The sequence below is a fragment of the Pterocles gutturalis genome, unplaced genomic scaffold, assembly GCF_000699245.1.
Source record: "Pterocles gutturalis isolate BGI_N339 unplaced genomic scaffold, ASM69924v1 scaffold927, whole genome shotgun sequence".
In the NCBI taxonomy this organism is placed as follows: Eukaryota; Metazoa; Chordata; class Aves; order Pterocliformes; family Pteroclidae; genus Pterocles; species Pterocles gutturalis.
This window is the reverse complement of record NW_010107585.1, coordinates 4,152-30,436: the sequence shown is the minus strand read 5'-3', so window position 1 is coordinate 30,436 and position 26,285 is coordinate 4,152. Positions and strand designations below refer to the sequence as shown.

General features: G+C 39.1%; 1 protein-coding gene across 1 annotated transcript in view; it reads right to left on the bottom strand.

Annotated features, from left to right (window-relative positions):
• Window positions 1–7,293: 7,293 nt before the first annotated feature.
• TBC1D9 (TBC1 domain family, member 9 (with GRAM domain)) overlaps window positions 7,294–26,285 on the bottom strand; it is a gene marked incomplete at its 5' end in the record, with an annotated part of 22,586 nt that continues 3,594 nt past the window's right edge. Inside the window, 15 exons of the mRNA XM_010088139.1 lie at window positions 7,294–8,019; window positions 9,158–9,258; window positions 9,357–9,431; window positions 9,564–9,650; window positions 10,904–10,969; window positions 14,719–14,959; window positions 16,340–16,408; window positions 16,528–16,626; window positions 17,695–17,824; window positions 18,964–19,249; window positions 19,826–19,943; window positions 21,566–21,780; window positions 23,351–23,501; window positions 23,962–24,132; window positions 25,441–25,647. Coding sequence (XP_010086441.1) covers window positions 7,294–8,019; window positions 9,158–9,258; window positions 9,357–9,431; window positions 9,564–9,650; window positions 10,904–10,969; window positions 14,719–14,959; window positions 16,340–16,408; window positions 16,528–16,626; window positions 17,695–17,824; window positions 18,964–19,249; window positions 19,826–19,943; window positions 21,566–21,780; window positions 23,351–23,501; window positions 23,962–24,132; window positions 25,441–25,647 — 2,742 coding nt within the window. The remainder of the gene's footprint in view (window positions 8,020–9,157; window positions 9,259–9,356; window positions 9,432–9,563; window positions 9,651–10,903; window positions 10,970–14,718; window positions 14,960–16,339; window positions 16,409–16,527; window positions 16,627–17,694; window positions 17,825–18,963; window positions 19,250–19,825; window positions 19,944–21,565; window positions 21,781–23,350; window positions 23,502–23,961; window positions 24,133–25,440; window positions 25,648–26,285) is intronic.

Here is a 26,285-nt window from a genome sequence, read left to right as displayed (position 1 = left end):
GCCCAGTGGCTGACAAGTTAGTTGTCTATTACTTTATAGCCCCAGCTTCTTTCATGTCTGTCTTCCTTCATTAATCGTTTTTGCTATTGCTTGTAGATTTGTTTTGAAGGCAACACAAGACTGACTTTGAATTTCAGAAGTGACCCCAATATGTTTAACAGCAGGAGGAAAGGAGATCCCATTATTTTCATCTACTGATGTTGCTTGAGCTATCTCTCTAAAACACTCTCCTGTGCTAGAGTTTATAACCTTTTTTTTCCCCCCCAACAGTTGCAAAAATAATCTACACCATAGTCTTTCCAGCCTTGAAACTTTCACTCCGGTCCTTGTTCACTAGGAGACTGACATTTAACTACTGCTGAGGCTTTTAAAGCTCAACCATCAAGTTTCAGATTTCCTATCACCCACCCAAGACATCTAAGTGTAGAATGTAGATTGAGCCCAATGCAAAATGCATCTTCATAAGCTTTTGTTTGTTTGTTTTAAATCAAGAGTGTGAGTTGGGAGTAAACTGTGGCAGCACACTAAGAAAAAAGTAAACCCAACCATCATCAGAAGAGCGAGATATACGGGAATACATGAGTTTGCGTATTGTAATTAAGGTGAATATTTGTGTTAGGCTCCAATACACTTTCCCAATAAAACAGAATTTGCATGTAGTTTTGTACGATCAAGTAGCCCAGTCCTTCTGTCTAGGAATCACTCACTACATTAGACTAGTTCTGGGTTTCCCTGTTTTGCTCCAGTGGTAGCTAATTGTATTATGGTGGTAGCTAGAATATATGGGAATAGGCAAAATTGTGTTTAGGGAAGGGAAGAACAATGTTTTGCTAGTTGGTGGTATTTTATACTAACTGTTGTAGGGTGACAGTCCTAAGGTTACAGAAGAGTCAAAATGGAGGTAGCCCGCCTTTCTGCAGTTGATGTAATCAATTTAACACCAGAATTTGTTGCTCATGGTTTATTCTAAGAGTCTTAAGACCTTGGTAAATTATTTTGTTATTAACAATCATATTTTAAAGTGTGTATTGTCTTTTGCAAGTATTGATAGTTTTTTAACTTGCTGCCTCTTTAAAGCATTCACTGTGTGAAAGCTTATATGCAATAGGAATTTTAGAAAAAAAAATCTAAACCTGAAGACAACAAGGTGGTTCTCTAAATTTCTTCATTCTTGTAGCAACTGTTAACAAACTACCTCCACTTTTGTTGTCTAGTGTATGCTTGAAACATGGTACCATTCTATGAACAAATTAATCAGAAGTTTACCGTAAGCAAAAGTAAAATCTAGTCTTTCAATAAGTAACCACATTGCTTCATAAGTAACCCACTTATTTGGAAAGCATGATTTGAAGAGAGTGCTACTTCGGAAGAAAGCAACTGAGCATGTTTTTAAACCAGTTGTGCTTCCATCTGATCCAGCAGTGTGAAGAACAGGGCATTTTGTCCTACAGGACAACAGGAAAAGGGCCAATTTAAACACCTCACATAAATAGTTTTGGATTTTTGCTATTTGAAAAACAAAACAAAAAACCACCAACAAAAAATAAAACACACACAAAGCCCTAAGCATTCATTTTCCATCCTAGTTTAAACAACAAACATTTTTACAAAAACCTCTTGGTTACCCTTGTTTTAAAACATTGTGATGAAAAAATTTGTACTTAGTTAGGTGGGAGTTCAGCAGTCAGTATTCTTGAATATACTGCTAGTGAGTGTGTGTACTGTCGTACTTGTTTTGTGTTGCTGTAGTACAACGGTGATCAATCCCTAGATTGATGTTTCTTGTGCCAGTCTATATATTGTCTTTCACCAGGGAAGAAAAAAAACCAACAGCCCAAGACAGCTTGTGGGCAGTTTCTTCTTACCACACTGTGCTTAGGTAGCTGCATACTAATAGACATTTCTGTTTACCACAATATAAAAGCAATAATGTAAAATGTGATGTCAGTGTAATGGAGAGAGATGTTTACAGTCGTAGCAAATAAACAGTGAGTTATTCCAAAATATTGTCAATATTAGTGTGTTATGGCCTGCTGGAAAACATAACAATTCCCAGTTAGCATGCTCTCACATGCACCTGCACTGCAATATGAGGGAAAGCTTTATCCTTCAAACCCCTCCTTGACTCCGCTCTCACATGCACCTGCACTGCAATATGACGGAAAGCTTTATCCTTCAAACCCTTCCTTGACTCTTCTCTGCTCTCCTCCAGCTCCAAGACCTTGTTTATAGGTTTCTGAAGTTCTAAGGTTCTTGTCCTGGGCTTGCATTTGTGCCTTTCCCAATAATGCTATAGCACAAACTGTGGAAATGGTAGGCAGCAGAACAGCTGCGGGTGTGGAAGCTGAACTGGACAAAAGAAAAATGCTAGCTGGCTCACATACATTTTCTAGTTTTTAAATCATCATATGTACCTTAAATCAAACACCAAGAGAAAGGAATGAGATTTCAATCTGAGTGTGAGATCCATACAAAAAGTGTTTACCTCTGAGAATTAGTCTGATAGAAAAACATGATTACATGCAAGTCCCCTTGAAATCTTACAGCTGCTGTAATGGGAAATTGTACAACAGGAAAGTCCAAATCTGACATGCCTTACGAGTTTGTGTGTATTAGGGCCTTTAACACTTCCTCACTCCCCCAACCTTCATTAACCTGTTATTCCCAACTGAAGCCGCAGCTCTGGCACAGACCACGGGCATTAGCACAAGGGGAGAGGAAAGGCCTCCTGCTGTCCTAGCTGGGTGGTTCTCCAGCCGTGGTCTCACATCCTTCTACACCTGACTTGAAAGGGGGCAACATCCCCTGTTGCAAATTCTTTTGGTCCATATCACAGAAAGCAGACCTCGCTTCCTTGATATACAGTATGCACAAAAAAGCACATTGGGTTGGAAGGAGGCAGAGGATAGTTTTGCTGGGTTTCTTTGGCTAGAGAATGACATTGTTCTCTTTAGCAATGGACCACAATTTTGATTACAGAATATAAGAGATTACCTATCAACCCATACACTGTTCCTCAGTATTTTCTCATTTTTTCCAGATGTTTTAGTCTGAGCCCGATTATTCTACTTTTCTTACAAAAATGGATAAAACAGCATCAAGTATTTTTTATAGCTAATATTTCTGATAAAAGGCATCTTCCAGCTACAGCATACCTCATTATTACTGAATTACCAAGACCTAGAACAGACAAGAAATTGCAGTTAAACCACTCACAGGGATGCCAAAAGTTTGGAGACCAACAGCACTGGAATTCAACAACGTACATACAGTCCAAGCTGGTGGAGACTCAAAGAGCTGTAACACCCCGAGACAGCCACAGGAACCTTCTCCGATCTAGTGCTTTTCCTTTCAGGCAGGCTGTAGGATTACTGTGTTTATGTACCAGCTTTGTTTTATTGCTCTAAGTATCCTGACTAAATTAAAACTCTTTCCCAACACTTTCTCATTTGTTTCTGTATCACTCCTACTGTCGAGACCCAGTTACCACAGTTTCAAAACAATGCTGCAAGATTAAAGATTAATAATGAAGACCCTGTGACGGGAGGGACCCGGAAGCTTGGTGAGACCAGCTGCACAGCTTTCTGAGCAAAAGCACCACTGCCTTGCATGACTAGCTGCATTAAGAATATTCCATTTCTCTCCCACAGCTCCCTTACACATCACACCATTTATACCATACCAGTCTCTGCCATCTTAATTTATGGCACAACACCTGACTGACAACATCTACTACCAAAGAAGCTCCAGCATCGCTGCATGAGAACCTCAAAGGTGCTTTTCCCTTTAGAACAGTTTTGATGTAAAATTTTTGGTCAGTTTAACACAACACATAACAAGCTTTCTGTCTACTTTCCCAAAACTTCTGTAACACAAACCTTTATGAGTCTCCAACACAACCCTCAGCTCTAACACCTAGAATTCAGGAGCTGTAAGATACTACATGAGAGGAAGTAAGTACCATTGAACTTTCATATGCCATCAGTATCTGAGCAAGTTGAAAGGCAGGTTAAAAAAAAAAACCTTAATAGAAGAATCTTTCCTTGTAGCTTTTTTTTTTTTTAAATAGAGAAAGTTCTATAAAATAACCTCCCCCTTCTCCATCATGCTGCCTGTCTCTTGGCAGGCTGCAGCACCCTGTTGCCACCAGGCTCAAGACATGCAGCATGTCACTGTTCAGTCACAGGTTTCAGCTCTGAAGAGGAAAAATCTCTCTTTTTTTATTCCTGGCTGTGAGACTAACAACCCTAACTAAGCTCTACAGTTCACAACCTGGCTGTGAGACTAACAACCCTAACTAAACCCTACAGTTCACAGGTTAAAAAGACTCTGTCTCAAAGCATACAAAGCACAAAACATAAGCACTTCTAAAGCCACACTGACTTGCTTGTGTCGCATGTCTACATGGACAGATGAAACTTTAAAAATACTCACATTTTCTCAAAGGTCTCACATCACTGTATGCTGGTCAGCGGAGCTCCTGCAGCTTTCCTCTCAGCAGCTCCCACACAGCTCCTAAAGCAGAGGTCACAGCAGATCTCGCCATGAAATAGGCAACTGCCAGGTGGCCGTTTGGTGTGACCCTCATCAGGTGAGCAGCCTCACCCAAAAAAATCCTGGAGAAAATAATGTCACCTGTCTGCTAGCTATAGCAAAGCTGTTCTTAAAGATGACCTGGCTCACACTTAGGAGCTTAGCTGACATGAGCAAAAACAAAAAGAAGTTGCCGTGTAAAATGGCTCCTGTTACACCAGAGATCCACTTGCGGGTGCCTCTTCTTGTTGGAGTTGTAACAGCAAGATAACTTTTGTGGTATGTTGTACTGCCAGCCCTGTGGGTGGGGTCGGTGGAGCAAAGCTGGCAAACCCTTTCAAGATAAATAAATGTTTTTAATTTGTGGTCCATGCATCTCTAAGGGTATGTGGAAGATTGCCAATAGCCTTAAATTCACTTTACCATGACAGACACCAAAAAGAGAAATATTTCACAGATCTGCAAACTGGAAAAGGTCAACAGTCTGCTTAGGGATGTTAACCTTTAGTGTCAGAGATTTCTGTGGTAACTTATTCAGCCGCCAGGCATTACAATAAAGCACCCTGCTCTGGCCTTGGCATCTTAAGACAGTATTGTTTCTTCACATTGTTATATGTAGTCTACATAGGGTTACATTATAAAAGGTGAGAACTCCTAACAAAAGAAAAAAAATCAACAGTAAAATAACTGAGACAAGGGATATACGAGCAGTGCTGCTAACTCAAAGCGCTCAGAAATTAACAGCTGTGTTTTGCAAATGATAGACACACACACTTTAAATTAACTTTATACATATACACACAAACAGGGCGATGGTGCGTTTCAGAAATACATATACATTGAACACAACACATCCATACCTGTTTGTCACTGCTATGGTTTTGAGGCTGACATCTCAGCTTACCAAGTACCCTGTAAAAAACATTCTAATATTTAAAGTCTTAGAAGCATGCCCAGTGAGCTACAGCTAAGCATAGATGGGTTATAAAATATCAGGGGGTCTTCGAACGCAGTAACAGCTGTTGTCACCAAGTGTCAGCATAGCAGGGAAAACTGTTTAATGACATTGGGCAGTGTGAGATAAGCTTGCATGGGTTGCTTGCTGCAGATGGAATTAAACACATTCAAGCATTAAACAAAATCAGGCACGGAAACAAATGTTTTTGTTCTGAAACCTGGTGTTGAAGATCCAAAGTAATTTGCCTGTGTAAGAAAACACAATCACCTACTTTTCCCTCTATCATGACTTTAGTAGTTAAAAATCAAGTCTGGGCAGAGTGTACTTTATTTGTTCACATCACCTATTTGTGGTTAAAAACCACTTCATCTGACAGTTTAAAAGCATTCTTTTAAAACAAAAGAATTAAACACAGATTCTGCTAAAAAATCTGCAAGTTACATGAATGCAATATACAGGAGTATAAAAAAAATCAACAGTATTCTACAGAAAATATTCTCAAAAAAGCAAATAAAGATTAGGCATATAGGCATGATCTTTAACTGAACAAATATGAATTATAAAACAGCTAACAAAATTAAAAAAAAAAAAAATCCTGGTTACCTGTATAAAAGAAGCAAGGATTCAAAGTGCAGGTGCTCCAGTTCTCATTTTAACATATTATTCAGTAAATTGATACTGGATACTAATCATTTTATATAAAGTGACAGTGTTCTCAGTAAGACTTAAACATTCAGTTACATTATCTTGCAGATTTTTTTCATTACTTCTACTTTGTTGTAAATGAAGACTTATGCAATACAGGTTTTTATTTTCTTACTATAACAAGGATATAATAAGTTGGTGGTAAAGGTTAGTTTTAAGAGCTAATCTATATATGCTGTTGATCCAGCCTTAGAATTATATATATATATATATATGTATTTTAACTTTTAAAAACATCTTCTGATTTTTAAAAAGGGACTCTACCAATCTGTTCTGGGACCTGCACACAGTATCTTTGGAGCACAACAGCAAAGCTTCCAAGTCCTCTGGTTAGGAATATAGCTCCAGGCAGGGTCACGCTGGAGATCGGCTCTTGGTGGCCGCAGCTGGGAGGGGTCTTGGTGGCTCTGCTGGGTTTGGTGCAGCCAGAGGCCCCTGAAACCAGGGAAAGGCAAATGGGCTCTGCCTTCTGTCAGAGCAGAGATCATCACATTTAACCACGTTTGCCTGATGTGCCAGCTAGGCTCAGGAGAGGAAGTCAGGAGCCAGGCAGGTTTCACTGAAGTGATCTTTCATATATTCCAAAAAATAAAATGAAAACATACATTAAAAACAATTACCCTCTTTGAAAAAAAAGTTATATGAAATAAAATTCTCTTTCAGAGATGCTGCCTGGAACTTATTTTTACCTGAGGTCCTAATCCCGTTGACAGTGTCCCTTTAAATTTTAGGTACTTCCTATTTTGTTCATTTGTTTTCCAAGAATCAGATCTCTATATATGCCTATTTTTAAAATGCACCTAAATATCGGCATTAAGTTTATGTTTAGAAATTAAGAACTAATCTTTACCATTTTATATTGACAGCAAGGTTAATAATACACACACTTCACTAACAACTGCTATTTTTCTGTATTTTGAATAAAATTTGCATTTGTGTAACATTTCCCACAGAAAGAGTGATTATACTTCAAGATAGTTAAGTTTGCACCCAAACATTTTCACATTAGTGAAAACAATCATATTTTGAAAATACCAGGGCCTGTGCCAGATACTATTAAATACATAAAAAAAATAAATAAAACCCCCGACTGCCTTTTATCCCGACATAGTAGAGATTTCATAGTCACTGGCCGAGGTTATTGGTTTACCCATCATCCGTATGTTTTTAGCATTAGTAATCCTGGCCATCATGGACACAGGCTTGTCAAAGTACCTAACCAGTGCTGGCTCAGTCAAAAGGGAGGCTAAAAACTGTTCAAAGGTAATGGCCCAGTCTCTGTCAATGCTCGTGCTCCTACGAAGAGAAGTGGTGTGGTTGCTCCGTACCAAAACGGTGTCTTCACCGATGTCCTCGCAGTGAAGCTTTTCTTCATCATGCGAACCTGCACTCAGTACTGAGTAGGAGGACATGGAACTATCATCTTTTGTATCATCATCAGAAATGAGCATAGAAGAGCAGGCTCCGTTGTCCCTGGGAGAAGAGTCTTCCAGCTTAATGTCTTCCATCTGCATGCCCAGGGTGCTGTCGGTGCAAACAGCCTCCTCATCGTTGGTGACCAGGCTGCTTTGGAAGGGCTTGTGCTGTCCAAGGGGATACTGCTCATTCTCCTTCTTCTGAAACAGCTCGCTTGGAGTAGTTTTGCTGCAGTTGTTACTGCTGCTGTCTGTCTCTTTTGTGGGCTGCACAGTGAAGAGCTTACCGACCTCCCCTATCTCCAAAAGCAAGCTTGTCACAGCGGCAGTAGCATGGTATAGATCTTGTTCGTTGGGGTCTTCACTGAACATATTGTACATTGTCTTGCACAGTTCAATGAACTGTCCCTAAACACAGAGGGAAGAGATGTTAATGAGAGAGCAGGAGACAAATCAAACTGAGATCTAATAAATCCGTTTAAAAAGTTTGGAAGAGGTGCATGAGACGATAGTTTATGTGATTAAACTGAAATTGTAAATAATCTGGGTGTAGTCTAGAAAGCATGTTCTGTGATTGGGTAGACAGATGCGTTGCCTCTCTCAAAGCTATTTAGAATAAACTCGGATGTTTCTTCCAACATATGACAAATTTATTTCTCTGTAGCCACAGGAGGGCAACAGAGAGTGAGCAGTGACACACAGCATTCATTTTGCTGGATTTTCTTGTAGGAAAGAGGCTAAGTATAACTAGGGGACTGATGAGAAGAGATGCATTCATTTTGCTGGATTTTCTTGTAGGAAGGAGGCTAAGTACAACTAGGGGACTGATGAGATCAAAAATGAAAGAAGAGACCTCCAGCACTCTTTTAATTGACAGTGATAACTCATCTGGAAGCAAGCCTTTTGGAATTCAAAACTCACAAATTAAATAGGAAGGAGATTTGCTTAGGGCTACATTAAGTAAGAAGTATTGTTCTACAGGGAATAAACCTTCCCTGTATTCTCTGTAGGGAACAGCTGACCCCAGGGTCTCCTCCTCCTTAGCTGCCACAGGGAATAAACCTTCCCTGTATTCTCTGAAGGGAACAGCTGTCCCCAGGGTCTCCTCCTCCTTAGCTGCTGTGCCTCTAAGGGGAATGAGACTGACAGTATAACCTACAAAACAAAGTGCTTCTTGCACCTAATTTATACAATGAGACTGACAGTATAACCTACAAAACATAAAGTGCTTCTTGCACCTAATTTATATTGGACATTATGTGCCAGCTGGTGATACCCAGTGTCACACTACCCTTTGCCTAGAGATCAAAATAATGTATCATAATTCCTGTATGTGTATATTGCATTTTTAGGGTGTTTTGGGAGCTGAATGCCCTTTACAGTATGTTGAAAACGACTACCTTCTGTAATCAGCTGACTGCTGCTTTGGTGAAAAAGTATCTGCCTCAAAAGAAAACATTTATTCAGTGTTAATGTATTGAATATTTATAGGTATGTGGAGAAAGTTTAATGTTAGTAAAAAATAAGTAGGTGTCAGCAGAAGTACCTGATTCAGTTTGGGCAAGTCCTTTGCGTTTTTTGCTTTGGATTTATTCTCTTGGCTCCACATTCTCAGATAATTTCGATTCTCTTGTGAGCTCTTCTTGCCTATGAAGAAACCTTAAATTAATATTTGTTTCTATTTTCAAAAGGAGCATCTTTACAAGAAATTAAAAATGTTATTCAGATAGAGACACTATGCATACCTTTGTCTGTTCTCAGACTCACTGTAACAAACCCATCGTCTACTCCATGCTTGTTCCTGCTGTCTAGGCCAACAACTAGGAAGTGGAGGGGTGGGGGAAGAGAAAGAGCAGTATGGTTTTAGATACATATATACTTTTCATGTGGGCAGTGCAAAATAAAGAAAATGTTTACACTGCAGAAAAATGCCTGAGACAAAAGACGCCTACCATGTGTACATTCTGGTGTGATGTCTTCAAAAAAGTACTGAGTAGCTTCAAAAGCAGAGTCTGGCTCTTCTTGCTCAGGGGATGGATCTAAACAATATAATAAAATTCATTCATTAAAAATTCCACCCCTTAATTAAAAAACTAGAACATATTTCCATTGATACATTTAGAACGTTCTAGTTTCTAGAAGCAGAAGTGTGAGGATGTGAGCAGTTAGGAATCATCTCTTTTCAGATCATGGGAGATGAACAACTGCACCCGGTACTACCTTTTTACTGTCTCCTCCCCAATATCCAGTACTGTCTGAATGACAAATAGCTATTTCCCTTCAGAGGCTGGCTTGCCCATCTTCCCATGTCTACTTCCATTACTTTCTTCTGTGCAGCTCAGCGTGTCCTAAGCAGAGTATGAACCCTTTCCTAGCTGGAAACAGTCTATCATGATTTGGTATGAGCTTACCAGTCCCCAAATACCAGAAGTTGCATTGTTAAAAATGGATCTCTTCTGTTATAGTTCAATAGAATTGTATTTTTTGCCTCCAGCAAACTCAGCTGGGAGCAATCAGGGACACATATTCAAAGCACATGGAGGTGAATGTCCCATCCCAGCTTTTAGAAATCTTTACCAGAAAAGGTAAATATGCACCTGAATCAAACTACTCAAACAGCTGCAACATACTTAAATCACAGATTCAGTGAGGACAGCAATAGGTTCTGAATGGCACACGCGTGACAACCCAGGGAGATGGTTCCAGAACATGATTTTCTTCTGGGGCAAAACTGTTTTGAGATGTTTCTATTCCCTCTTCACCCTAAACTACCTTTTCACTTAGATGAGTCCAACAGTTTGTACAGCTCCCTGGAAAACACATCTATGAAATGATCTGGATTTTAAAACAAACAAAAAGCCTTCCTCTGCAAACAGGTGTATCAGGCCAGACAGGAAGCCAAGAAGAAAGCCTGGCGCCAGAAATGAGTAGCCAGGGCATGCAGGAACATTTCAAGCTGGCTCTACTGTGAAATAAAGTGCATTAGGTTAACAACTGCTGAATACCACTGTATTTGTTATGCATGGGGGAAGCCACCAACCCCAGCTAAACAGGCAAGAGACATATATAAATAGCCTGTTTGTAACATAAGCAACAGAGAGTTGCCTGGGTGCTTTCAGACTTTGAAAATCCATGTCTGGTTAACGTAGAAGCTGTCTTATTTTACTGCTGCATAAACAGCTAAAATAATTTCCACAAATTAATTTTTAGTTGGGAAAGCTAGTCATAAACAACTCTGCTCCAAATTTCTGTTCTCAACAAGACAAGAACTATTCTAATATGATTTACTTACCAGGCAAAACATGCATTTTATACAGTAGTTTCAGCTTCTCTGTAAGATCTCCATGACACGCTGCACCTAAACATACATGGTATGTCAATACTCAGCTTTCAATGCCATTCTATTTATTATTGCTACAATATTACATTTTAGAAGCTGCTGTATTCCCTCTGAGAAGCCCTGTACTCTCTTTACAGCCTGAGCTCATGAGGCAGTCACTTGACTTGTAAGATCACGCGGTCTGCAACAGAAACAGCAAGACAACACAGACTACCTTACTCTGAATTTTGTACTTCAGCCTTGGGTCCTTCATTAAATGTCTATTTAATAGCGCTCAGAAACAAACTATGATCATCATGTTACCACTCAGAAAGGCCTCCAGTTGAAAGTTAAGAAGACCTTTTTGTGTGGACTTCAAACTTCCTGATCTGAGGACCCAATTACACCATCACATGATTTACAACAACAAGATATTTACTAAAAAGAGAGAGAGAAATTCAAGTAGACAGCATTTACCACAGCTTAGCCACGGGCTGAACTGATGTTCAGGCAACACTTTCTAGTGACTTATCCACCTAAAGCCTTATTTCTTTCTAGCTTTCACTGGAATTAACTGTATGAAATCCAAGGTTTACTGTAGCCACTCCTTCCAATTAATTACATTGAGACTAGTTAAAGTACCGAAATGATCGATAATGAGACTTCTTCATAAGTCATACTTATGACATATAATTAAAAACAAATGAATTAACCTTCATTAATTAGGTTACGCAGAGATTTATTGTACCTTACAGACTACTTATCTCTGCTATACTAACTGCAAAGCGTGGTTTGGCAAATACTAACAATCACAGCCTACTGTAAAGTTAAGACTGCAGTAAATATAGATGTTAGGCCAAATAACTGAGTGTATCTACATTAGCCATTTTGCTTTCAGCTTGGTCCTTTTTAAGCGCCTCCTTATCTTCCTATCTGATTTACCACAAAGATAATGCTTTCTCTTCTGATTAAACTACGTCTTAAGTTATGCCCTGTGGTACCATGTGATATGTCCCTCTCCTAAAGGTGGCATGAAATAACCAAAGCACAGAATGGGCTGCAGTTCTGAGTCCTCCAGCAATGGCTAGGGATGCAATCACCAAAATAGGATTCAGGGTGCAGGATATCTGGTGATACACACAGGCTTGTTCCTCTTCTTGTCCCCAGATGTGAAGAGAACTGATAAAGCTCAGCTGCTACTGCTTTTTGCCCAAGATGAATCTGTGTGTGCTTTGTAATGCCTGGCCCTTTTTCACCTCAAAATGTAAGGGAATGAAGACAACACAATGCAGGACAAGTCTACTAAAGATGACATTATCCCGACTCTTGCAGAGACAACCTTCTGGGTCTCCCTTGGGGAGAGGTCAGAAAGTTTTAAAAAGAGAAGAGCAGCCTACTGGCTCTTTCAGGAACTGCCTGACAGCTGCAGTGGGCTACCCAAGATCTGAGGACTGATGCTGTATTAAGCCATTAAAAAAAAAAAAAAAAAAATCAGGCTACATTCTGTCCTGGTTTTGGCTGGGACAGAATTCACTTTCTTCACAGTAGCTAGTGAGTCTTTTCTGGGCATAATGTCATAAGTGCACAGCTTTTCCTGTCTTTTTTGAAACCATTAACAAAGTAATTAAAGAGATTAGAACTTTATTCTGCTATTATAAAACTTAGTAGCAACATTAAAGTGTTGACTTCAGTTGTCCCTCTCTTGAACACAGGTGGAGGAATGCACAGTGCATTTAGCTCCCTGAAAGGATGGGAAGAGTGGTGAGGTTAACACTCTGCTTTCTGAACATCCTCCTGTACCGTATGCTTGGAGAAAAGCTGTTTTCAGAAAAAAAAAATGCATTTGGGTACTTAAGAGACACAGTTTTCATGGTGCTGACTTACAGCTCCTAATCAAGGCTGACAACCCCTTCTGAGCAGCACAACTCTTAGAGAAAACTAATCAAGACTTCTCCTTTATTTGATCTTGCAGTAACACAGCACAGAGTAGATGCACAGAAAAATATGCTAGGTTGTTCCATCTTTGCTCAGCTAGGCCCTAGAGGCACCTGAAGTAGGAGGTTCTTGAGCTATTTGCTGCAGGGGCTACAAAATGGAAACGCAGATGCCTGGTTGCAATTACAGTGCTCTCATACCCCAAGGATTTCATGCTGACACAGAAGAAAGGGCCGTGAGCCCATGCTGGGACATACAGCACCCCTTTTTACCTCCTCTTTGTGGAGCTCTTAGGAGTAAGTGGCATCAAAGAGAGGCTTTGAGGAAGCAAATCCCTATGGCTACGTGGAATAAGGCCATTGAAAGAGGGAGGTGTGAAAGGGAAATGCTTCAGGTGCCATGGCTGCTTCATCTGTCAACAAGCATCCTCTGAGACGGGGCATGCCTAAGATGTACTTGAACAGGAATGCTTCCTTTAGGAAAGACAAACTTGACTAACCAGGGCCAGAGTCCAATACTGCTGTTCAGACACAGCAAGAAGAGAGGACAGTGCCCACAATGTCTCTCCAGGACAGCCACATGGAAAAAGCAACACAGTCCTCTGTTGAGCAGATGCGTCTTGCTGCAACAGCAGATATTCCTCATTTAGGAGACTCTCCCAGCCAAGGCATATTGGGTTGGTGAGGTAGACTGAAGCAGCTGATGTTTGTGAAATTTTTGAAAGTCCAGAAGCATGGTGAAATATGCTTAAGCAAATCCCATGTTGTTTTTATTGACTGTGTTGTCCTTGCTACCATTCACATGCTTCTTTAACAAAAAAAAAAAGGGGGTCAGGGGGTTTGATTTTTTATAAAAAAAAATGTTTTCAAGTTATGACCCATTGGTTTCTGAAAAAAATGTGTTTTCAGAGAATGCGCAGTTTTGACTGTTTAGCCCATTGAAGATTTCAGGTGTCATGCTGGCTTATAGCCACATTTGTGCATTTTCTATTCATTTCTGTTCACAGGGCTCACCACAGTTCCTAGTTCTTATCATTATTGGTTCTAAAAAAATGCTGTCTCAACCAATAACTGGTTGATTATTATTAAGAGCACCCTGTAAGCAGCAAGAGTAGTTAATCCATAAATCATGTCTCAAAAGGCTCTTAAGTGTCACCTGGCAAATAGTTCCTGAAATACAATTCAGAACTGCATCATAAGAAGCACAGGGTTTTTCGGGGTGTGAAGGGGAGGTGTGCAATCAGGTTACTGTCACACAACTATTTTTCACCTGTGAGAGAACAGGTGTTACTAACCACTGCTGTACAGAAGTTTTAATGCAAGGCTGCTTTTGGATCCCTAATGCTTAAAAATACTGTTACAAAGATTTGCTAAAAGCCAGATTGGGAAACCTCTCTCAAAAAGGATCAAAACATGAAGCTAGAGGAAATGTCAGGTTGCCATGAAATAACACATGATGGTGAGATGTTGGTCACTTAAAGGGAATAACACACTATTAAGCACAAAAGTAACTTTCATGTCGAGAGTCAGCAGATAGGGGAATCCTCAGATCTTAATGGACATGTAGTTCATGTGTCGTCCTTCTCCCAGTGCAATACAGCACTGGCTAATGTAGATGCATCTGCTGAGATCAGCCTAAACCCCCGTGGAAACCACTGTCACAGGCATGACAAAATTAACTAGATGGTAATACGAACCATTAAAACAGAGATGACTTGTGCAAATTGGCATACACCAAACTCAACTCATTATCTGATAGTTAATATAACATCTATGTTTCTGACAGACTGGATCCCCTTTAGAAACAAACCGTTTTGGTCAGATTATTTTGAGAGTGCTGTGAATTTTCCTTACTTAGCCCAGAGACGAATTCACGGAAGTTGATGAGCAAGTCTCCATTTTCATCAAGAAGCCTGAATAAGCGTGCAGCTAATACATCTGAATGAGTTCCACATGCCCAAGGAAAGAGAAGAGCAAACATCCCCTTGAACTGCTCGAAGTCAATACGGTACTGCTCCAGATAAGGCAGGCTGGGATCGTGCCGATCAGTAGCATTGCTGTTTCCTCCCCAGTAGCAGCTAGTCAGATGTTCTGCCTGAACAGAAGGCAAATGCTGTGAGATTATAATCACCTCTGTGAATAAATCACTATAAAAAGATAAAAAAAATCCAAACAACTCATACACACACAGTCTTAACACAAGATTAGCAGATGTATTTCCATCTACCTTGCCCTTCTGCAAGAGGTTTCTCCTCTAACCAGCACAAAAGACATTCCTTTACAAAAAGAGAGGATAAACTTTTTCTGCCTCCGAGACAGATGAAATATGAAATACCTGTTTTGACCAGAGCAGTAAGCAGCTGTGACTTGCATGCATACACACGCTGCTGGTGCTTAGCCACACCCTTCATCCTTACCACGCAGTCAGGTCAGAAGGGGCTCACATGAAATCTTTAATTTCAGAGCATATGAAAATAGCTGCTTATTTGAAATTTTTCTTGTTGGGCTGTATGGTGTCAAAACTACTGTATCAAGTCCTACTTTTTCTTACTGAAAGTCAGTGAAAGCTCTGGAGCTGATTACAGTGGAATCTAATTCAAAATTATTCAGAATCTTAGAGAAAGAGATCCTAGCACTGCATGGTGATCAACCGGGGTGGACTGTCTGACTTGCTGTCACTGATTCCATGGAAGGCTGAAAGAAGGCACTGCAGGATTTTGACAATTGTAAGACCTGACATTACAGATTGCAAGTTCAAAGGAAATAAATTCTTCATGGTATACCAAAAAAATCTGTTATAACAAAACAAAGGAACAAATTATGATTTTAAGGCACTGTGCATGAAGGTGAAGCTAAAGCATTTTAACTGCTCACCTTTAAGTTTGTGGATCTTATGGTACTGACGTATAATCAGCTTACAAAGACACATCATCCCTTCGTGACACTAAATTTCCATATAATACAGTATACATTAAAGCAGTAACAATGGCAAAAATCAGCTACTGTGATATGGAAGTATTAACTGTCTGAGATAACAGATTAAAGGTATTTCTGTGCTAAATTCCAAAACTTAGGACAAGTAGTAAGAGAGATATGAAGTTTCTGAAGACTGATGAAAAGCCTCTATATATTTACTTTTTCATTATAATAGTTGTCATCGGTGTATTAATATTTTTCTATGGACAAATAATTTAGTAAATTACTTATTTTCTGAACTTCTGAAAACTGGTTGGGGTGGAGGTTTTTTGTGTATTCAAATAATACAGCAACTAATTCAAGTTTGTATTAAGGTCAGAGAATCATAGAATAATTTGGGTTGGAAGGGACTTTTAAAGGTCATCCAGACCAACCCCCAACAGTATGCGTGATAATAAGTAACTCACAGACTTAACCTGGTCTTTAGAAAACAAACAGTCCCATATCAAATATAAATGTTTGCATTTCCTGCAGACACATGACCTTCACTTAGCTTTACCTTGAAAAGAGCATACAGTTCCTCCAGCTCATCGATAGTAAAAGAAGTCTCTGTCACAATGGTTCGCACCTTTTGAAACATAACATTAACAGTTACGGATTTCAAATCCAAATCTCATTGAAGAGTTTATTTAATTTCAGAAATTGATTGACCTTAATCTTTGCAAAGAACATTATTTCAGCACTTACCACATTGCGCTTTGTAGTATCTTCAAGGGTTTGGATAACTTTCAGCCTTTGTTTGAATCTCATTTGTTCAATTAAATCTGCTCGGATACTTCCAAATTTCTTAAAGGGGGAAAAGGAGTTCAGGATAGTTTGTGTATTAGTATTTGGAATACTTAGCTTGCTTTTTATGTATTTAAGAAATTAATTTAATTATGTGATATGCCACAAATGGTAAATTCAAAGAACTGCTGTTAAGGCATTAAGGCATTTTTCTAACACATGTCAAAGTTACAAAGACTTTAGGAATATATTACTAGATTTTATTTTTCCCAATAGCTTATTTTCATTTAATTTCAAAGGTCTTTATTAACTTACAAATCCTCACATTTCAAACTATAGTATCAATAGTTACAAATTTGTTCCTTGGCAAATCTCTATGAATAGATTTCTCTTTGCAGGGTTTTATTTCAGCTTGTCCTGGAATATCTCTTAATTGCTACAGAGAGAGAAGATATTTAGACTAATTGGATCTCCAACAGCTGAGACTGTACAGCAGTCCTTATGTTCATAAGAACCTGAAATCAATCATCAAGAATGCTATTTCCATTAGGAAGAATATTCTCTAAAGTGCCCAGGTCTTATTTTCCGAAGTTTTTTTTCCACAATGAACGTCACAGCCTCGGAAAACTCTTGCCTATACTACAGAAGCATCCTAGGGGAAAACCTATTAGGAATAATATTCCATTCCATAGGGGAATGCCAAATTCCTAAGATTTCTTTTTGTGAACTATAAGTAGAAGTTTTTTTGCCATCAAGAGAACACTTGTAACACCAGACATCAAGTATGCCACATGTGAAAATAAAGCGGGTGGCAAGATACGCTTTCATACAGGATGGATTTATATAACCTTTTTTGAATTACAAGTTCAGCCTTTTGTTTGTAAATCACTCTTTGGTTGTGGGCTGGTCTCCTTTGATGCTCCAGACTTTTATACAAAACAGATCCAATTAAAAGTTTTGGTTAAAAGAAAGACTAACCTTCTCCCCCGCACCATTTCAGACTTCTGAGATAAGTCTGTATTTCTTTTAAGTTCATTCAGTTCCAAGCAAAGCCAAACTATATCAAATTCCTCTGTAAAGCAAAAATAGTGTGGGTTGGCAAGTTCCTGTCATGAAGTTCTATCCTACCTCATAGGAAGACCTGATTAGTCTGAAGATATCCACCTCAGGATAAGGCTCTACATCATCACTGAGCAGTGAGTGAAGATGAGGAATGGGTGGAAGAGTGCTGTCCTTATTAGTGACACTGTCCAAATATCTGGTGGGGAAAAAAAAGAAATGAGAAATGCAAGATTCATTTGTACCACCACACTTCTGAGGTTTAATAGAATAAGGGCTACATCGAGATTATTAAATGTAAAAATGATCAGGCCACTCTCTACTAATGAATTACATGATTTTTGACATTGGTAATTTGCCAAATCCTAACACTGCTTTTTCTCAAAGAGAGCTAAGGTAACCTCGGTACCTTATTATTTTTATCAACAAATAGCTCCAATATAGCTAGTCACATACGAGTGGCTTACTGAACAGGTTTGTTGCTTCTGGCTGTCTGAATGCTCTAAGGGAAGTTCGCCACCATGGGAACAAGGGTCGGTGTTCTTCAGGCTATACACCCGCCCTGTCCTACTACTGCCCAACTTCACTGCAAGGGGCTTTAAGGGCTTGTTCCTCCTACCAGTGCAGCTGCTGTCGCTCATCTGTCTTCTACCCTGCAGACTCAGAACACTTAAATTCTCGCAAGCGCTGGGGCTTACTTCAGAGAAAACACAATCAGTCTTCTTTAATCCCAAATAAATTAAACCCAGCTTTCAACAGGGCTATACTAATGAAACTTATTAGGAAAAAGAATTCCAAAGTTTCAGCAGCATCTTGAAAACTAAACACTACTACCAAACATGAGGAAATCAGAGGTTGCACACAGCATTATTAGTTTATATTAATTGACTCAATTCAATCTATTTATTAGCCTGCTTTTTCATTGAAATTCAAGAGCCTACCTCATTCTTTTAAGTTCTGTTTAGCCCATTCCCAAAACAATTTCCCTTAAGATCAAGGCTTTTTCTCAGCAGTATTTAAAACATAGCAGGCAAAAGACGAAATAACAAAAACCATATAATCAATCAAATCAATAACCCAAAGTAAGGGTCTATAACCAGGTTTGGGAAGTTTATTTGAATGTCTTGAAAGAAGAATTTATATCTTGTTGGCCATTTCACATTACTTTAAGATAATGTAAAGACTACGTTATATGGGTGAAAGGGACTATAAGCATGTAAAAGATTTACTTATATTGTGCTGGTTTAAATTGCATATTTCAACATAGCAGAACGCAAATCAGGAAAGGAAGCAAAAAGAAAAATAAAATGAAGAGGCTTTATTCTCTGTAATAAATACCTTCCCAAGACTGTCATGGCTTCTCCATCATCTTTACAGTTAAGCAGCTTGTCTACATTAGCATCGAGGACAGCGAGTGCTAATTGAAATATCACCTTTATTCCTTCGCAGAAGAAACAATCCACAACCACCACTGCACTCTCAAATGGCATTACACTGAGGAAAAGAGTGAGGAACCAGGACAGGGAAATGGTGGATATTACACCCAAGTCCTGCATGCAGTCATAAAGCTGTGGAACATAGTCACGAGCCAACTCTTCAAAGACACCCTGATCCACCAATGCTCCTGTTGAAAAGAAATAAGGTTGTATGTCCATTACTTTGGGAGCAACTGACCACATCACCATTTCTGAGGGAAAAAATATATACACATATTCTATATATAAAAATACAAACCCTAGAATATTCTACCTGATGCTTACACACATTTTCTCACTTGAAGATAAATAACAGATTCTGTTCCACTACTGAGTTGTACATACAGATTGAACTGTAGTAAGATTTTATTTTTCTCATTTAATTATACGCTTCGTAAGCGCTAACAAAGGGTCAATTTGGTCTAGCACCTACAGAAGTTACACGATGGCTTAGTACTTACCATTACTAACAGAATAATACTTCTCAGCGTCACTTATTGGAGGAGGCCAGGGTGACTACCTATGAGGGTTTGGATTTATTTTAAGAGAACCCTGTGTTACACATATTGCTTCTATGCTCCAGATCAAGCTGTCTTGCCATGAGCATTCGCAGTTGCATCTATGCCACACATACTTCTACCCATATGCTTGCTTCAATACAAATAATACCAATTAATTTGGTTACTTCTTTTACTGTCATTTTAGACAATTTCCCCATAACATACCAACAACTCTTGTGTTGTAGTAGTCAGGTAGCATACGTTCACACAGAGCCACCAGCAGCCAGAAAGCTTCCTCCTCTTTTGCATAAAGGAGAAGTACTGAAGTGACAATATTCATAGCCTAAAAGAAAGAGAAATACAAATTGCTAGACCCATTTATTCAACATCTAGCACAGTAACCGGGCAGATAAGTAGTTACTATAGTTACTAAATTAGCTAAATCTCCCCCCGCAGACCCCAAATTGCTCAAGCAGCCAACATTTTCCCAGTGCTTGAAGGAAGGCTTAATAAAGACTCAAACCACAAAAAAATGTTGTGTAGTTTGGTTTTTTAATAAAAAAAAGATAAATCAATATTTCTTTTCATAATCAAGGGCCTACTCAGGTCTGCAAGAATCCAGTTTCACTGCTACTGATATTCTGCCAGTAGGTACTCTTGGGGAATCTGATACAGACAAAATGCCTCCCTACAGCACTGATGATGGCTGCTGCTGTACCACTCCTTGCAGAGGCAGCCTGCACTCCTCATGCTTTCTGCTCCTATGAGAAGGTCAAGACACAGCAACTGTGACCTGAGACAATACCTGTAAGAGTGTCAGTCATGAACAACCAGAGCATAGTGGAACAAAAGTCTCTCGCTGTTGCTCACTCTCAATGTTTGACACTGCACACAACAGTTTTTTATGGCCAACTCTGTCAAAGTCTATGCTACTACCATTTATGAAACACTTCAGTGCCTGAATTCTCACTGTAACTGTGAATCAGCATTTTGAATGCCACAGCCCAGGTCCCAAGGCTATTAACAATTACTGTGACAGCTTCAGGGACCAGAAATACAGTGTCATTCTACTGTTTCTCCATTAGACAACCTTTACAAAAAGTTATTGTAGCTATTACTTAGCATTATATCTGTTATTCAATAATTGATGATGGTATCTGTTAGAATTGCTTGCACTTTCACTTACTTGTGTTGTACCTAGGAGCCTGAGCAGTCAGACATTAATTTAGCTTCTTAATACTCATTAACTGAAGTTTCCTTTTTGCAAAAATAGATAGCAAGGCAAGAAAAGGACCCAGGTGGTAAGTCAAACTTACATAGCAAGAAAAAATTATTTGGGACCAGAAACTGAAGTGACCTGAATCACAGGCATAAGAACTCCAAAACCACGCACTGGTCAGCATTAACTCTACTGGTACATGGCTGCGATGCACAGTGACATCTTCTGGGGTGCTTTATTTTTTGTCTTCAGTTTTGTTTTGTATGATTGAATGTCATAATTGAAAAAAGTAAAGGAGGTCCTGGAGGGTTGTTATAACTAATATAATTGGACAAGTAGGTAAAAATTTAAGGCTGAAAAATTAGGGGTTTTTTTTCTGCTTAAAAGAAAAGAAACTCTCTTCAGGGTCCATTTGTCATTTTCTGTAGATGCACTTTAAGACAGCTCTGTAGTCATCCTTTGTCCAGTTTCTAGATTTATGGGCAGAAAATATGCTTACAGAAAAGTATGTGCATCTCTCAGGATGCACTGCTAATACTTCTTTTAGAGCAGGTCCTTATGTCAAATCCCTCTGACCTCAGCATTACTGTAATTATGCAGCACTAAGTGTTTACCTCACAACATTATACATGTATCAGTGTACTTTACACAGCCAAATACTGAAGTGTACATGACTGAAGAAATAAGAATACAAGGAAGGGACTGGAATTCCAGAAACTGAAAGGGTGCCCAGGTATTTCAATTACCTGACAATATCCTATGTTTGGATTTCTAAAAGCATAAGCTGTCAAGACTCTCCTTAGAGCAGCAATACCCATCTCATTCTGGAATGCAGGGTGTTCTGGAAGGGAGCGGTGCAGATCCCTCTCTATCTCTTCTGTAGCAAGGTTGTATTTCCCCATCGATTTCTCCACTAGGTCCTCGTAATAGCCAGGATGAGTGGCCATTTCATTAATTGCTCCTGGGAGTGGAAGAACAGTATTAAAACCAGACGAAAAAAGCAAGGGTTAGCAGATACAGTATCCCAACACTATGATCTTCTGCTACCCTTTCAACCAATGTAACCAACAAGCACTGTGAAAGCAAATATTAAATGTTCTTTTTGTAAAAGTGATTTAAAAAAAGGATGATGCTTTGGTGATTGAAGTATTACCCCTTCTTGTCTTCTCCTCTAGAGGCATTTTATAATGATGCTTAAAAAAAAAAGGAAGATAAGGCATGCCTCTCTTTCAGCCAGAATAAAACAGGAGGCATGAAGAACAAGCCAGTTGTGCAGTCACATGGTATCATGAGTTCTCTCTGCAGCTGGCTGTGGGTTTGATTATCCTAAATAACTCCAAACATGCCTCTGAGAAAGCTACTTGCCCGGAGGAGGGAGTAGATTATGCTTGGTTGCAGAAAGTATGATATCTCAGCCAAAAGGAAGAGACAGGAACTCCTGAGGTCTACTCCTACTTCTGAAAAGGACTCTGTCATCTTGACCAGGGCACTTAGCCAGTCTTAGGGATATTAGTGCATGCTCACAGGGTTACTATGAGATTTCAGTGCTGACTTTAAAACTTCCCTGGAAATTAAAATCTCAGCAGCAAAGAAAATCAAGTGTCAGTAGCACAAAGTAATGCACATGGAAAATACAAATTATACATACACCACAACAATTGTTGCAAACTGGCTATTAATCAGACACAGGACAGATCTGTGCATTCCTGTATATATTTTCTGAAAACATTTGGTTAATGCCCAGCAGCAGAGAGATGATGTACAAGATTAAGCGTTAGTAGGGAAGAAACAGAAAACAAACCAGAAAGCATCATTAGGTCATCATATAAAGTCCCTGGTGTGCTCATATGCTAAATGGTGTGAGTAGCTGTGATAACTATCTCAGGGAGCGGCAGACCTAGAGAAGGCATACAGTAAGCTAAAAGTTATGAAGAAAGCCTTAAGTATGAAATGATTTCCATATAGCTAGTAATAAAATGAATAAAATTCTTCATCTTTGAAAAAAGGCCTAGAGGAACACAGATCTAAAGAATCCTTGATGGCACAGAAGATGGACAGAAATATTTCCTCACCTTTTTTTCACATACTGGGGGCACCTAATAAAATGATAAAGTAACTTTTTTTATGATTTAAAAAAAAAGATAGTGCAACATGTTTAAACTTTGGAATTCCTTGCAACAACTTGCTGTGAAAGCCAAAATCCTAATTGTATTCAGAAATTATTAAACAAAAGGGAAATAAGCCTGCTGGTGTTGTTGAACATCTAGAAGTCCTAGACTGCTAGCTTCTGATAACAGAGCATTCTGCTTCTTTATATTCTCCCCTGATTATTTGAATCTGTTTAAGAAAAGGTATTTACTGGTCTAAACAGAACTCTTATCTAAACCTGTCTGGTGCCTCCTAACAATCGCAGCCCTACTTGCTCCAAATATTTGTGGATGCTTATTATCTGCACCTTTAAATATCTTTGAAATCCTTTCTTCCCTCATGCTTTCGCTTACATCCCACAGTCACATTAAATGAATACCTACCTGAAAATAGTAGCCAAAGTTCCCCTCTCATGCTCTCTGGAATGCCCTTCAGCACGAGGTCTCTGGTCTTCTCTGTACGATACATACAGACTCCTTGGCCATATTCAGCAAAGTGAATCTTCCAGGCCTGTTCCTTCAAAAACTCTTTAGCCTAAAAGCAAGGAAAAGCAGGCATAAAGATGCAGCTTCTCATTCTAACACTCTGCCTCACTTAAATGCTAAGTGCTAAAAAGCCTGCAACGTGATAACTTTCCAAGGGAGAGAGAAATAACTTGGCTACAGTCCAATTCTCTTTTTAATGGGCTGCCTCCTCCCAGTTCTTAGTTTCTATCCCAGTAGACCTTGCTGCAAAAAGAATATCGTTGAGGAAGTTGTACTTAAGAGCAGACATACAGCCTCTCCTTGATTTATATCCAACTTCCCTTTTTAATGTAGTGAGGTTGGTTGTATTGGTAAAACGACAGCATGTTCAACAGTTTATTTCTGTGAAAAATACTGCTTCAACTTTTTATGGCAGAGTGAAACTGTTCTAGGTCAGAAACACGTACTTTAATGAAAACATAACGTAACAACTTTTTCAGTCAGCTACAGCACTCTGAGGTGTATTTTACCAGCTTGGGGTTGAATTCCTCAGGTGACCTCCTTCGATACATTGTCATTAAAGCTTGAGTTGCTGTTGGAATGCCATTGTCATTGAGATTGAACTGTCGCTCTCCCTCCGACTCAGAGCTGAGGCTTTTACGAGGGCTGGCAGAAATTATGCTACTTGATCTTGTAAACACCTGTAGGAAGCAGTCACAAGCAATACAGACGTGGGGCTCAGCCAGAGTCTGGACTTTTTATTTCAAAATTTATACACACTAACAGCTAAACACAAACTGAACTAACCAAATCACTCATGTACATTCACAGAGTACACGTATGATAGCATAAATTAAACTAATCATAGAATAATGAAATTGTTTCCCATTTTTCAATAGCTATGCCTCCCCCTCTCCTGTCCAAGAAAAGCAATCAAATCCTATAATTACAAGTGCTAAGGTAGCGTTGACTTTAAGTAGCCCTGGGCAATTACATCCTTGGTCTCCTTGTCAACATCATAGGCAAGACAGAGTTTCAGCATTACACATATATGCACATGTGCTCTGGTGTACAACACCACACCAATCATACCTCAAACATCAACAAAGCAAGTAAAAACCTGACTTTTAAAATTTACATGGCAAACAGGGTAGGTCCACTCAGCACAATACTAAGGTATGGCTTAGTACAGACTTGGAATGTGAGGTCTTCCTACATAAAACCAAAATGATACACCCCAAAAGCCTTTTCTGCTTTGAGAGCTGAACTGCTAAACTTTGCTGTATTTAACAGATCAGATGAGGTTGTGATATCATGCACCTAAATGTCATACATAAAACCTAGGAATTCAGCAGAAGCCTTGATATTCAAAGTGCCTGAGGAAAGTTTATCTAATCATATATTTTAAGAATCGTTTACTTTGCATAGGTAAATAGGGAGGCAGTTCAGAATAGGGCCATCTGATGTCCAGGTAGGGGTTTGGGTTTTTTTTGTCAGTTCAATGTTCCAAAGTTCGCTAGCAGTGGGCATGTAAACTTGCTCAGCTCAGACATCATTTTCTGAAGAATCAATGGCTCACATTTAGCAGTTAAAGTCTTGAATAAAAAGAGTTTCAAATTAAATGATAATTTCTTCAAATTCTTAAAATTCCAGAACTATACTTTGACTTGGACAAGGCACTAGATATTAAACAGTATCATTCAATTAACCAGTTAGTTACTATGACACTTTCCAACAAGATACACTGTAATTTCAGAATGTGGCAGCAGGAGTTGGAGTGTCTCTTCCACAACAATGGTGACTTCCCTTAGGTCTAACACAAAAAATATAGATATCGCAACATTTTAACTGTTCGGCTTAAGGAAGCTAAAGGCATTAACACAAAAAAAGTAACATTTCTGTGCACAAAGATTTAGCTTTTCAAAAACTTAAAGGTTTTCCCTGGCTCCTCTCCCTGCACCAGTTAAAATCCCCTTCTTTGAGTAAATAATCCATGTTCCTCCACATACCTCATCATCTGAACTGATATAGCTTCCAGAAATATTTCTTTCCAAGTATATTTTTGAAGTGGTTTGTTGCAGAAAGTCTGAGATCCTCTGTACAAGAAAGTCTCTGTCTTTCAAGTTGGCAAAGAGGAACGTCATTCTGTTTTTTGTGCTGATTGATAACGGGCTGGGCAGCACACTGGAGCTGTCTGCCTTTTCCACTATTGTCACCTAGGGAGAAACAGCAGCTACAGCTTAGTATCTTTAATTAATCAAGTTGCTTGGTCTAAGAAGCCATCCTAGTACAATAAACTCATGTCCCTTCTTCCTGTATAGTGAATCACCACGGACATCCCTCTGCTGGAAACCAGGATTTGGATACAAGGACTTAAAAGTCTGAAAGATTAAGACTGTCATCCCTCAAAAAACTGGCTTCAGTACATTCTCCAGGAAAACTCTTTGCACTGCTTAGTTTATTTTGTCAGGTTTTATTTTAAATGAATCAGTACAACAAAATTTCTTGTGTGGGATACAGATTTATGGGCTTTTTTGTAAGGCCTCCGAATCCTTCTCCTACTCCTCAACACCACCAGTACAGGCTTAATCACCAAAGACTTTTGCTTAATTTTTATTGCCAATATATCTGAATAAGACTTTTTTTTGCATACTGTGATAAAAACTGTTACTGCAATTGTGGAAGTCTTCAAGGCCAGATTGGATGAAGCTTTGAGCAATCTGGTCCAGTGGAAGGTGTCCCTGCCCATGACCAGGGAGCTGGAACTCAATGATATTTTAAGGTCCCTTTCAACCCAGACTCTTCTCTGATTTTATTTTCATGGTATACAGAAAACCGCAACAGAGGGAAACTA